The sequence below is a fragment of the Amphibalanus amphitrite genome, unplaced genomic scaffold, assembly GCF_019059575.1.
Source record: "Amphibalanus amphitrite isolate SeventyFive unplaced genomic scaffold, NRLGWU_Aamphi_draft 000050F_arrow, whole genome shotgun sequence".
In the NCBI taxonomy this organism is placed as follows: Eukaryota; Metazoa; Arthropoda; class Thecostraca; order Balanomorpha; family Balanidae; genus Amphibalanus; species Amphibalanus amphitrite.
Window position 1 is genome coordinate 436741 of NW_024881546.1, and position 14838 is coordinate 451578.

The window sequence follows — 14838 nt, forward strand, 5'->3', positions numbered from 1 at the left end:
ATTTGCTTAATTTTAATTGTTAGCTATCAATCGACTTTAATGCATTGTCTTTTTACGACTGGGACTTAGCCATGTTCAATGTAATATGCCCAAAAGCTTTGGGCTAAAGCGGTGAACAGGTGTATTCAGCAAACCTTCAATTTCGTCATAAAAGCCAGGAAAAGATTGGAGATGTTTTTGCAATTATCTCCTAAGATATTAGAGCGCAATATGACATATCCACAGATGTGTGGAATTGCAAATAAAGCGGAAACATGCTCACTGGGAGCCCGATGGTGTGAACACCTACTGGTACATTTCATTTGTTATAATATTTATCTATTTCTTCGTTTGCAACAATGAAACATGATGCAGGCAATAGCATCTTCATTAGTAAATGAATGGACGGATAAAGTGATGTATTTGCAATGTTATGAATGGACAATGGTCACAACTCACAACTCATATTTCTGGTGAAAACAGTTTTTAAATTTCTTGTTTTTTTTTTCCATAGCAATGAGACATTGCGCTTTCTTTATGACTGAAATGGTCCCATGAATCACATAAATGGCATTGCAACTGCCACTTTATTGAAATATTTAAGCTGATGTTCATATTTGTGGACACTACTTCCCATTTGTGGCATGTTTATCGGTAAGTTTATCCGCATGACTTATATCTCTACATTGGCTGCGGCATTGTTACAGCCATAATAGGAGCATAAGTTGTAATGGCTATATGTCCAAATTGGACTTGTCTTTGAACTCTGCTTGCATAACTTCTTGCGAGACGTAATTGTTTCAATCTTTGAGACAGTTTGTCTCTAATAGCTGAACATTTTCACATACCTCATTGGTTTTGTAATTATATGATCACTTGCATTGTCTTCGTTATCATTTGAATACATTGGTAAATGAACTCATAAACCAAATCCTAGCAGGTAATTTTAACAGTGACCTTAAATCTATCGCCTATCACAGAGCTCCTACCGTATCCTCTAAGTTCCGCCGTCTCAATTTGAGGGGTGATAAAAGAGCTACGGACGGCGCTGTACGGGTCGGACCGTCGCCCGCCGTCGCCGGCGGCGGCCGCGCCGCCAGAGCGGCCACCCCGCCGCCGCGGCCGCCCGCCGACGAGTGGCGGCCATGCTAAAAGTAGTCCCGCTAAGCCCCGCCCCCGAGCGTGCTCCTCCGCGCCGCTGTCACGTGCTCGTGGCGCGCCGCTGCGCCACAGCAGCGCGTGGTCAGTTTCAAGGGTTTACCGCTAGAGGCGCTTTCAGTGGGATCAAACGCTCTAGGTGGCGCTCAAAGCGCACAGACACCCTGAGCCGAGTGAGAGGCAATGTGAGCTGTGGTTTGTGGTCTGCTGACTTCAGGACTGGAGTCACTGTGAGGATCGTAAGGGCCCTAACCAATCGAACCATAGAAAAGCAAATCTTTCTGAGTCTTCACAGACCAGCATAAAGCGACTTCGGCTAACATGCGTCCAACAGACTACAGAGACCAGCTTGCGCCAGCCGCCAACTAACAAATACCTAATCTTTTCTCCCAGGGAGACGCCCATCCAAGATTGCTCTCAGTCCCCTTCAGTGAAGAAGTATCATCCCTCTGAAATGGGAAGCCCTTCTCCTGCTAGCTACGACCTTAAAGAAAATAAAAACCCTGAGAACGGTCGTCAACGCTATGCGAAACTTGCAATAAACATGAAACGAGGATCTGATGGCATGATGCCACACAATATGCATGGTATCGAACTGGATGAGCGAGGTACTATAAAGGAATCTAGCCCAGTCCCTCATCCCCAATTACTTAGCAGAAATTATAATGTTAAAAGTGCCACTTCAGCCTCTTAAATGTTAGCTCATCATAAAAAGGGAATGCTGGGATTATAGTTAATTTACTGTGAGTTGGAAGTCGCTTGTTTGGACGAAAACTTATTTTGAAGATGAAATACAGCCATAAATTTCAGATGTCACATCATCATAACATTAAAGAAGAACTAGAGAACCATGGGCGTCGTTTTGTATAAGCTTGGTAGGGCCCAGGCCCTGCAAATTCCAAGTAATATTTTCCTTTTGAAAAATATAATAAAAAGGCTCTTACAAGGTCCAATCCATATTTGTCAGGCCACGCTGAAGTCCACCTGCTGGCCCTGTGTCCCGCCACCATGCAGTCCCGAGCCCGTCCCCATGCACCTGGGATTACCTCCCACGGACTAACCTTTCAAATGCAGAAAGAACATTATCGTTTACTTGGCGACTTGATTCGGGGTGGGCGTCGCGCTGGGCGCCGCCGGGTTGGGGTTGACTGCGGCCTGCTGCTGCGGCTGCTGCGGCTGCATGCTGGCGCCACTGCTGATGGCCTGCTGCTGGGCCGGCTGCTGTTGCGAGCCGCTCTTCTCCGCCGAGCCGGCGGTGCCGCTCGCCAGGCCGGCCGCCATCTTGGACGCCTGCGACTGTTTCTCCTGCTCATTGAGCTCCTTGATGGCCTGGATCTCCTTTTTTAGCTTCATGCGCCGGTTCTGGAACCAGATCTTGATCTGCCGCTCGGTGAGGCAGAGCTGGTGGGCCATCTCTATCCGCCGCCGCCGCGTCAGGTAGTGGTTGGTGTGGAACTCCTTCTCCAGCTCCAGCGTCTGGTAGCGGGTGTAGGTCTGCCGACCCCGCCGCCGCAGGCCGTGCGGTCCGTGACCTGGGGGCACACAGAAGGTCCCCGGGGTCAGATGGGTCACAGGGGGGCGGGCAGAGCGCGGCTACGGAAGCGGGCAGGATGGATGCGGGGTAGCGTGGCCACGGATACCGGCCGCGGGTCGTCTTACCACCCGTTTAAGCATGGCGCCGCTCAGTAGCTTCGGCCAAAGCAGGGGAATAAAGCGTGCTTTTGACCGACTGTTCACAGGTTCCGACCGAACCGGAGCTGGTCCAGTCGACGGAGGTGGCGCCACCAGTGGCGGGACACCGACACACTAGAAGTTTTCATCACGCTCACTAGGTGGCGGACTACGTCGCCTGGACTCTCCCGTGGAAAGAGGTATGCTGTTCCGATTATTGAAATGGGTCGTAAAGGGTAGAAATAGGGGCGAAATGAAACATAAACGTCAGTGGAGCTTACACAGGTAATGAAACACTGCGTGCACTGGTGGCCCAATTTGTCCGCGGGCCTGGTGGGGAGGGCCAGGCCACCCCTGCTGTCCGGGAGGCCCGAAGAACGGCTGCCCGCGGCCACACGCACACACCACAGATGGGAGTTAGGGTATGAGCCAAGGACGCCACGTGCGAGCGAGTACGGTACACAGGGGGCACACGGCCCCAGTACTGACGAATAATGCTTACTTTGTAGCCAGGCTGGGTAATTGGCACGCTCCGATGCTGAAAATGAGAAACGAGATAGAAATTCAGTCAATTTGGTTGGCCCCAGCCCCCTATCAAATAATGTTCTACATCGTATCGCGCATTTTAGGTGCCCTGATCTAACGAAAACCCCTTGGCTGCTCATTAGGTATACATATTGAGCATCTAGTTATATTTGCTGCAATACCGCGGAAAGACATCACTTTCGCGATAGAATGGATACACTAACAGGCCACCAATTGAGCTGGGATGTTGCCTTAGGTCAAGGCACCTAAAATCTCACAGGAATACAGTCGAACGATGTAGCATTCACAGTCGTAGATCACAAACAGGACAAAGTGACGACGCTGGTTTCTAGAACCGGCCTCTTATGCAGCGCATGGAACATATCAGGTAAATGAAAGCAGGCACACGATTAGCCGCACGGAGGAGGCATGCTCATGCATTCTGCATAATCATGCCCAAGACTATACTTGCAAACGGCCAAAGTACTTATCATCACACATACATCATGGAAATTATCATATTCGCATCACTTATCTTCGTCCAAAATGCTACCGAAGCAGAACAGCTTTGCGCCTGCGGGAATTTAATGCTAACTATCCTAACTTTGATTTCACGGCGTGACTTTGGGTACTGAGTCTTCGTAGAAATACCAGCGAAAATTTGATATACTTTGGATGGATATACCTAGCTAATGATGAGGGTATGTGTTTGATTGAATCACTAGATACGTTAATAACACAACCATTTAAGCTGTATAAACCATAATGTTAATTGCTGCTCAAAGCGATTCTGACGATGTATTCTAAAGTTTGCCCGCTGATTTTGTGACGGCAAACTACCGCCCATTTTTGCACTGCACGTGTAGAGACTAGAGATATTCATTGTTCTGTTTTTTTTTTTGTTGTTGTTGTTCAAAGACGATGAAGCAGGAAGGTTAGGACACATAACTGATTACGACACATCTTTGCTTGTGTGGCCATTATAATCTCCGCAAAACAATCCATTTCTCCGGTCTCGAGTATCTGTCGGCTTATCAGGCGGTTATCAGTTACCACAATTCTAGGTCGGTCGAGCCTTTGCTCGTTTGATTACGCACAGGGGGTACGTAATTACGTATGTATCGTACCCCTGTATAATACTAATAATCTAATAATTTTTCACTTATAATATTTCCTCGGAAGAAACGTCCTGAGCTTATAGCTGGACGACGCTGCAGTGAAACAGGGAGAGACTAGCTTTGACTCGTTGCAAGGAAAATATTATTCAGTTCAGCGAAATAATGTGGCTAGTTCGCTTCGAACATTTTGCTACATTATCGAAAACTTTATGATTGATATAAACTTTGATCCGCTAACCATAGAAACCCTCAAGAGTGTACATAGAAGGCAGCTTTTCAGGGAATCAGGATGGTGGTTGTTGATACAGTGAGCTACATTATCACTGGCAGAGGGGGACCAGTAGCATCGAAAATCGCCTTTTGTACTCGAGCTTAAAGAGTCTTCTCTTGGAGGAGCGAATTGTATTTTATCCCAAAATCTTTGTTCAATTCAAGCAGAGCGTCTTATATTATCAGTTAATAGTGGCAAAAGGTTCTCATTAGTCGTATGTGCTCAGTTCTCTGCGGCTTGCAGAGTAACTTTTTCTTTTCAGACAATAATTCGCCCCTCAGCATCGACACACATCGAACAGCACTTCAAAAAATAAAATAAAATAAATATAGTACGTAATCTGCAAACGGGAATGGCATTTGGCAACGAATGATAAAACATTGTGAGTCATTTGAAAACTACTGAATGAGAAGCTTGAATTTTAGGCCGTGCCCAAAATTGAATTGGTGAAACATAAAGGACAGGGCACAAGGAAAATGTCGCCGTATAAGAAACAATAGCTTTTATGTAACCGCATATGCAGCTAGACAATTGGGACAGGCAGACATTGAAGTCTGACATTGAAAAGGCTGGTAAATAACTTCAGTTTGAATACTTTTGAAGATACGACAGAGGCAGAGAAAGTGATCAAAATGGTAAAATACCTACAGTATGGACAAAAACTGAAATAATTATATTGCTACTAAGTGCCACAATGCTATTGAAAGTAACGGACGTCACAATAATTGCAATTATTGCAGCTGTAATTTTAGGCTCGACAGTTTGTTTATGTTACAGGCAAAGTGAACCAAACATGTATTGGTTCATAATGTTATTTATCCCAAATGATCAGTTCCGGAGGCCACTTAGAGTGCCTATTTTTGTAAAAAAGTTTTCCACTCGCTCACAGAGAACAGTTAACAGACCGACAGGAGGATGCGAAACAGGGAACGACGGCGACCCTTTATCAATTGCTGCATCGTAATCCGGTGAAATTTCTTGGGGGAAAATAATGAAATGATTCCTAAAAAGAAAAATCATTGTCCAGACTATATCTTGGCTTTGAGTCCTGCATCCAAATAATTATTTCATTTTATAAGAGCACCCACTATTCAACTTTTGAAATGACGTGATAAAATTGCGGTCCGAGGGCTAATACGCCACAACTTGTGTAGCAGCATCCATGCTTATCTTTAAAGCAGCTTACTCATAAAAATAAAGCAAAAATATCTTCAAAAAACACCCAAATGTCACGCACTCTAAATTACAACAGAAATAAAAACGATCCACTCGACTATCAGAGCGTTATGTTGGTTCTAATAGCCATCTGTGATAATAAATTCGCCAAACACATTTCTAATATCAGGCGTTGTTGATTGTATCTCTATGGGACCGATTCTATCCCAATACGTCATGCACTAGAGCATCAGAACATGTCTGCGGCAATTCTTGAGCGCCATAGATTCTGCAGAGGCCAAATGTTGCCCTGTGTTTGGTTACTGTCCAGTGATTTTTACCATTAGGCGGCATGCAAACAGATCATAATTGCGGACTCTATTAGACTTTTAATTTACTGTAAGGGCGCCATCGACCTCATTCGCGTCTCATAGCAATCATTTCTCAGCCACCTTCACGGTGAGATAGCTATGAGAACTTCCTCAATTAGGCGCAAATGAATCACGTGCTTCGTTTATAAGCACAGATGAAGCAATCATGAATGGAAGTTCATCACCAACAAAAGTAAGAACGTCATTTTTGCTTTTTGCTTTGTCGAAGTTGTGAATGTACAAATTATATGTAAGCAATGATATGTAAGCTGTACTCAGATGCAGCTTTTGGTGATATCATAAAAGCAGGCTTCTCATAACGCTCGTATCGAAGCATTTTAGACCAGTCGGTACACATTCTTATTTTGTAATTAACTACAGAGAAAGCATGAAAGTTAGGTCATCATTTTCACTACTTTTAGTAAAGCTTTTCAAAATAGCGTTGAACATATTAAAAAAAAAATTGGATGGCTTGAAGAATGTTGTATTGCTTAGCAAGGACGTTCTAATGTTGACATAAACTGTACCAGTGCATAATGCTTGGCTAGAAGAGTTTCTCTTAGCTTAGGGCAGCATAAATACATCAACCGTACAGAAGTCAGGTACTAACTGCATCACAACAATTATACGTATGGGCCAGAATGGGAGGATCACTGATAGTTTCCTCTCATATTAATATTCTTAGTAGCAATCTAAGGTCAATTCTGGAATAACGTATGTAAGTACCAATACCCATTCATATTACGTCGTTTTGTTAGTTTCTTAAAACGATGGCCATATACATTCTATTTTATAATATTGGCGACTTTTCTTAGTGCAAAAAACTTAAGACCTACGAGTAACACGACCTGCGAATGTTTTTCAATAAAAATTGATAGAAGGCTACATTAAAGTTGATATGTCAGCAAAACTAATAAATTTTGTGTTTTGATCATGTTTGACATCTTTCAACTGCATGCTTATTCTAAGTTCAATATTTATTGGGCTAATTAAAAATTGCATTAGTGATGGTAAAAAGCTAAGAAACAAATTCAATTTTCTGTTACCAAATATCAAATTTTGCTTTGGAAAATGCAAATATGCACAAGAAATAGTTCAAAGCATATAACCACTGGCAGCCTTGGCCATTTTGGTATCTTTTCCCTAATTCATCAAGCAATAAGCCTTGCAAATAGTATAACTTTAGCAAAGCTTATGTGATAACTAATGCATAAGTGTAGTGGTGAGATCACCATTCATGGGTGTTACAATATCTTTTGATCATATCAACTATAAGTAATAGTCATGATATTTATGCTCAATTCAAAGCCCCCTTTACATTTCCGAGGGCCAGTGTCACTTGAGCGGCAGAGCATTCGGGCCGTCGCCGTTTATCCCAAGTTAGGGCGCATTTCTCGGGGAGTTCGCTCGCCTTTTACGAGGCCTTTCCGCTCCAGTGTTGGTCCCTGACACAGTCGTGAAGGATTTTAGGACTGTCGTCAAGGCCATGACGGCCCGTCGCGCCAAGTGAGGTGTCGCGGAGTAAAACAGCCGGCCCGAGTCCTGCCTCGGATGAAGGGACCGGGGACTCGGTCCTCAGACTCAGGGGTGCCACCCGCACCGCAGCCGAGCCGCCGCGGCAGCCGCCATGATGCAGAACCGAAAAATGTTTTAATTGACAGTCTGCTGCAAGATGGCTGCGTTTGTGAGTTAGTGAGTTCAGCGCTGAGTTACTGACGCTGAGGGTAGACGGTTCGGATGCTATGCAGGCAGTATACAATAATAATGTTGTATAGTTACCTACACAGACATAGCCATTCACTGTGTCCGGGTCCGGTACCCAGGGGCGTATATCTTGTAATCATGCAAAGTTTCGTTTGGATGAGTTAAAGGGGTATCATTATAGCCTGGCGCCCAAGACTTATGTTCGTGGCTGTTATTCGAGCTGCCTCATTAGTAACCCTGTAACCCTCAATTTGACCCCCCGGTTAGTTTATTTCATACTTATTTGAATGTAATTGTGCAGCGGTCTGAATTGTTAAGTTCCCGTTCACAGCTTAATAATGCAGTGAACGTAAATGGAGTTGCCCTTACAAGTCAATATCAAAGACAAAAATACTCGGTTATATTTTCAGGTCATTTCTAATCAAATTAAGCAGTCTTATGCTCCAAAAAAGTTCATTTTTTACTCTCCCGGATCAACTGTTTTTTTTTTGCATCAGACAGACTAGAAAAAGGAGTGCCTAATATTAAAGTTTACCACACATTAGCCGTTCTCACGACGACCATCTGGTACACATTTGATGCACATTTGGTGCAGATTAGGTGCAGATTTTAGATATCAGCTAGGGCTGCACTACTTGCTTATGTATATGCCTGCTTTGTCATATTATCGGACAGCATCATCGATTAAAACCCTGAAATAAATTCCTAAAATGAAGAAATTTGCTGTTTAAGAGATTAGGTGCAGATTTGGCCAAATTAGGTGCATTCGCCGGATAGCTCGTCGTGAAAACGGCTAATAACGACACCCACCAAAGCGCTCCTTATTCATGGGTTTACGTTTAAGTTTATGCGTAAGTTTCGGGTTAATTTCATTCGCAATAATAAGCGGCACCGCCACTAGGATCGTAAAACGAGAACGACTGGTAGTTGGATAGAACATAAATGATATATTTTTCTGATAAAATGCTTCCGTAATAGAATTGTTTTTAATCGGATAATTAATGGATGTGCATAACAGACATGCGTTAGGCGGCACGGGCGGACATCGATAGCAGCGCCTCTATCGGTCACTAGGGAAAGCTGGGCTGTAGGCGACGAAATACCGGCTGAGTTGTCACAAGTTAAATAGGTTTATAGACATCCGTCTTGTGAAAAAGTTGAACTTTTGCCTTCAATATTTCTACAGGCAATTTTAGAAGTGCCTTCACATTGTTTACAAAACCGTTTAAATTATTTTATTCACTTCAAGCCTTCCCTATTGTTCTTGATGATGCGGGAACTATTTCTAATTAGTGTTTCTAGCTTAGTAAAAGAACATATTGTGCAAACGATGAAAAAAGCATAAATGGAAGATTTTAAATGCAATTTTCTGTAACAAATAATGGTAAATTCTCTACACATCAAGGAAAAGGTGCATGCTAACTGATAATTTAAAGTTCTTGGGGCCAGTTGGTTTCTTCTTTTCTTACGTCGCCCCAATGGCCGCGAATACACTTGTGATAACGCCTATCGGAGTATGTCGAACCAGTGAGATACTGTACTGCTCTTTTTGTGAAGCTACGTAGATGAAACTATTCATCGATTATGTATACCCACTAAAATAACTCATCGACAGCTCTTGATTTGCTTTAAACTGTCCATACACACATGTATAAGTGAGAAAACTCGTTAAGTTCAAGTGGAGGAGGGGAGATAACGTTCTGGTCTGGCATCACATGCGTCCTGCACTTTCGTTGTATGCTATAGCTTTTCTTAATTTGACAGCACTTTCAAACCCATTTGCAAGCATAGGCCTACTTACTTCCGATTTTTTAGCACCTTGTCTGTCTAAGTTATGCATCTCGTGATTGGGCTGTGCACTGTGCAGTATGCAAGCTCATTGCTCAGAACACTGCAGGAACAAACATACGAGCATCAATAAGTAATAAGCATGGCACCGTATACAAACTTGTGGCGTATTCGGCGTATTCGACCTATTTCTTTTCATCAGATATTGCCACTAAAAATGCCAGCACTTGCTGACGTTTCGCTGTAGAGCATGATAAAGACTATATTATAACCGACAATGACTCTGTTAGCCACTTTATACCGTCATACTTCCTTTGAGGGTCGGCTATTAACATAGACGGCTAACCTGTGCTTTGTCTGCCATCACTGGACTGTCGGCAATTTTCCTAAATGGCCGAACGGCGTCAAAGGGCTTTGGGGAAGCCAACTTCGTTAATGTAGGCTCGCGCCATTCCAAAGATGGATGTGTGTGCAGTTAACGATGCACTTAGGAGGGCACTTAGGCGCCGCCAGCACACCCCATGGAAATGCCTCCTCTCTGAAAACAGCTCACACAGTGCACGTGCGCTCCAGACCCGAAATGAAAGCCGAGATGTATGGGCTGCACGGTTCCGCAACTGAAAAATAAACTTTTTCAGAACAGCAAAAACAGGCCATGTTTATTTGTCATACAAATGGCAACTGTAGAAACTTAAAAGAATAAGATAAGCAAATTATTTACTGAGCAGATGCAAAGCAAAATGCTAACGAGACATGATACCTAAACGTCGGCTGAGATAGCTTATATGTGCAGAAAACAAGGCAGTCTGTTGCGACGTAAAATGGAGGATAAATATTTTCCAACGCTATAAGAACAGACGAGAATATGCATGCCCACTGCCCACTCCTAAAATGTATTTGAAAACTGTGTCTCTTAAACCTTTTAACCTGAATCCTGTCGATTATGAATGGCTCCATATAAGCAAATTACCCATCTTATACCATATCGTATCTATACCAAAAAAAAAAATCTTTCTTAGCGTTATGGAATATGCTTTTCTGTTCTTGCTAAGTTGAAAATAGCACATCCGATCGATTTTCCTAAAGATCACTGGTGAACATTGCTGCAGGTTCCTTATAAGAAGAGTTACAACATAGAGATGCTAATACGTGGGAATCCCTCACATGGGCTTGGGCTGTGGCAATGCCGTTAAAAATATGGGGTACGTCTGATTCAGCAACGCAAAATATTTAAACATATTCATGTTTTTAATCCTACAAATTAAGAAATACAAGTATTAACTGTTTCATACATTTTATCCGCCAGTGTAGCGCGGTTTCTGGCCGTTCCGTTAGAGAATGACCTTCTCTGTGGCGACAGCAATATCGGTCGCCGGCAGGATCTTCTGAAAACATGCATGTGAGAAAGCACGCCGCCCTGACAGATTAAGGGCTCGGACCGCAGTAAAATCGCCGGCCGAAAAGCTCATCTTCCGTATAAATCGCCAGCATCTAATGTATGGCAAGGCGACGTCGAAAGGCTGTCAGGCGCGGAAATTTACGCGGAGAATTTAGTCTAAGTTATACGGGCGGCCAGTGTGATAACAGCATCTGGCGCCGGCCGCCAGCGTTCTCGGCGGCGACGTTCGCAATTATTCCGACGGCTTTGGCATAATCCATCGCCGGGCAGCGGCGGCCCTAAGCGATCCCGGTTATTGCCGCCGCTTCCGCCATTATAATTATCAGCCGGGCTGATTTCCTCACGACGCCGCCGACGCGGCCGCGTCCCCTTGTTTTAATGTGACCCCAGAGAGTCGTGGAGCGAATTGGTGGCGGCCAAAGGGCCGTCCGAACGCCGCGGAGGCGGGCCGAGCGGCCGAGCGGCCGAGCGGCCCTCGATGAGGGGCAGGTGCCTCGGATGTGCGGGGACGGCCATGGATGGCGGGTCCTCGCCACCCCTGCCACCGGGTCCGGAGAGACAGGCAGAAATGGAGCCGGCAGACCGGGGCAGAAGGGAGACAGATGTAACGGAACAGCGGGAGCATCGGTGGATAGCTGTGGAAAACAGCCAGTGGAAGGCGAAAACTTGACGATGGATCTGAGCAAACTTGTCGTGAGTTTGGGACATGACAAATACTGGAATAGCGACGAGAATAGCGACAAGAACTAACTGAATGGTAAAAAAACAAGCATGTGGCTTGTGAAGCTTTTCTAGGTTTGCGCATAAACCTAGAACCTACATCATATGTGGCTACACTTTCAAACCAGATCAATTCTGGTATAATTCAGCAAGTTTATTGGCAAATTTTACTGTCATGGTATGTTTCGCTGGCTCGAGTGATGGGTTTCTTGCATGCTGCGCTGCAACATATAAGTCACAATCGGGCATGGGCTGTATTTCGCAAGCAATGAAAGGCGCCATTTGCAACGCATCAAGATGCAGTGCGGCTATTTGCCTGCGCGCCTGCTGCCTGTCTTTGCATGCAGGAGGTTAATGCCGCACCGGCCCACTTGAATCATAGGTATTAGAATGTCATGAACGTATATCTGTAAGTTATTGCTGCTCAATTATTATATTGAAGTCGCTTGGTACAACTTTGACATGGCCCAGCACCAGCAGCCATGAATTATTAATCCATGAGAAAGCTAAATAATTTCAAAGAAACTATAAGGCAGCTCACATCACAAAGAGACCAGAAACCAATTGTCAGAGCAGTGACCGGAGGAAATTGTGCCGATACTTTGGACATTTTACGTCCGGTCTTTACCAAACGAACCCTTTAGTTTATTGGCGCAGTTTGTGACAGGGTTGGAGGCACGAGCCATCGGTTCGGTGGCCGGCATTTAGCCGGCGGAACCGGCCGCCGCCGACGCGCCGTGACCGTGACCAGCCGATAGGAGCCGACACAAGTCACGTGACCAGACCGGGTCGTCGCTGTCGATGCAGCCGATTGACGGGCGTCGATCCGTCGCCGACGCCATGAGCCGACGCCAGAAATGGCCGCTACCCTCACCCTCCCTCCCTGGGCGCCCCTCCGCGACGCCGGTCCAACAATCGACCGGTCCGACCGACCGTCTGCCGAGCGGTGTAGTGACCCGCGCGGGCCACCCCAGGGATCAGTGCTCCCCCACCTCCTCTCTATGCATTATACGCCACCCGCGACAATCTGTCTTGCGTTAGACAGTAGAAAATTAGCAATCAGCCTGCCGGTGCTTTATCTTCGTTTTGAAATCTCCAAGGGAACGCACGGCTGGGGAGCGACGCGTGCCGAAACGCATCGCGCGCGCCGGCAAAAAAATCGCCATCGCTTTACCGACTCGATTGCCACCGCCGCCGCCGCCGCCGCCGCCGCCGCCGCCGGCCGGGCCGGGTCGGCAGTCACACCGCGGCACAGACACCGGCGCGGCTGCCGTCAGCCAGAGATTTATCCGGCAATTTCCCGCAATAAAGACATAATGCAAATGTCGCTAATAAATCGGACTCGCAGCGTGCATTCCAGGTGCCCGTGCATGACGTCCATATTAGTGGCGGCGATTAGTATCCGGGCGGACGGCGAGGGAAACTCGAGTCGGCTCGCAAATTGGAGCGACTCGACACTGGCCGGTCCGGCCCGCGGCGGTATCCGGGCCGGCCCGGTCGCGCCGTGACGGGACCGGACACTGACTAGAGGTGGCAAAATGTGGACCCGGGGACCCGGTCCAAAGAACCAGTCTGGACCCATATGGGTCCAGACCGGTTCCTGGAAATTTTCTGACGGGTCCAACCGGGTCCTACCATAAACTATACATCTTGCACACTACACATTATTGCAAAATATGAAGTGAATGAAGTGAATGTTTCTTTGCACACAGTACCTCATGAGTATTCTCAGTGGGAAATAGGCTGTTTTACATGATGCAACTAATGATACCTACAAGTAGCTTGTATTCATTGACTTTTGGGAAACGGGTCCAACTGGTTCCGATTCCAACTAAGACCGGGTCCGACTGGTTCCAGAAATGTCCAGCTGGGTCTGGTTCGAGTCTGGTTCCCAAAATTTTCATCTTTTGCCACCTCTAACACTGACCGTGCCTCGTGTGTGTGTCTGTCTGCTGTTCCAGGTGGCCGTCGACCGACGAGCGACCCGACCTGGCACGGCTATTTCACTCAAGATCGGATCAGCTGTCTCTCTGGCCGGAATATGTGAACAGCTCGTCTGGATTAGCGGCCGTCCACCGAGCGACCGACAGACCCCTCCCCTTCCCCAGCGCGAACCCGAGGACCTGTGAGACTCGGGGGCGCCTGTGAACCGCGCTGACCCTTTGACTTTATGGCAGGCCCCACTGGTCGGTGGGGAATACAGACACTGGGGACCGGCACCAGCGGACAAATAAACTGACGCCGAGCGCACTGCTGGTCCGGACCGTGCGTGGTCCAAAGCCGCGCGTGGTCCGCGGTCCCGCAGCGAGGTCCGCCGGGGTGGCGAGGACACCCAGAGGCGCTGAGACCGGTGAGGGCCGGCCGAGGTTGGCGGACGGCCGGCAGCTGGCGGCGAGGCGGTCGGGTTGTTTGCCGGAGCGCCCTTGAGGCCGACAGCGGCGGTCGTGTCGCCTGCCTCTCCACAGCGCGGCGTGCCGCTCGCGGCAGAGATGGCGGCCGCCCATGTTTGGCGGCCTGTCCTTGCAGCGAGCCGGTCATACATCGCTCCGACGGCAGACAAGGCTTGCAGCGACGGCGGCCGCCGATTTATTCCGCGATATTTCAAATGTTGAGACGGATCCGCGGAACTCGACAAAGAACGCTCCTAAATTCTGCGGCCCGCTCTGGCAGACCATTAAATCTTAGAAATTTAAATCGGTTCGGACTGAGATGACGGCTGGAAGTCAGAATGCGTTGGCCAGAAGTCAATTTCGGAAAATGTGTGCAGGCTTGAAAGGAATCGCAATTCAGTCTATATTTACTTCGGAACGAAGGTAGCACACATGCATCCATTAAACTAATTAAATTAATCGTTCACCGTCACTCGCAGTAATTTGTAATACATGCAACATTTCTGCTGCCCAGGCCGTGAGCCAGCAATTAGCCGCAATTTCGAGCCCATGAAACCTCGCTCATACTTTTACGACGGCAGATAGCACA

The 14838-nt window shown here is 46.7% G+C and overlaps 1 protein-coding gene across 3 annotated transcripts in view; it reads right to left on the reverse strand.

Moving 5' to 3' along the window:
- Positions 1-2201: 2201 nt before the first annotated feature.
- LOC122377757 (homeotic protein ultrabithorax-like) overlaps positions 2202-14838 on the reverse strand; it is a 197020-nt gene continuing 184383 nt past the window's right edge. For 2 of the 3 annotated variants that reach the window (XM_043358149.1, XM_043358151.1), the window contains 2 exons: positions 3311-3346; positions 2202-2669 (listed from right to left, as the gene is read on the reverse strand). In XM_043358149.1, the coding sequence (XP_043214084.1) occupies positions 2227-2669; positions 3311-3346 (479 nt within the window). In that variant the 3' untranslated portion in view covers positions 2202-2226. The remainder of the gene's footprint in view (positions 2670-3310; positions 3347-14838) is intronic. The other variant, XM_043358150.1, reaches the window with a different exon arrangement.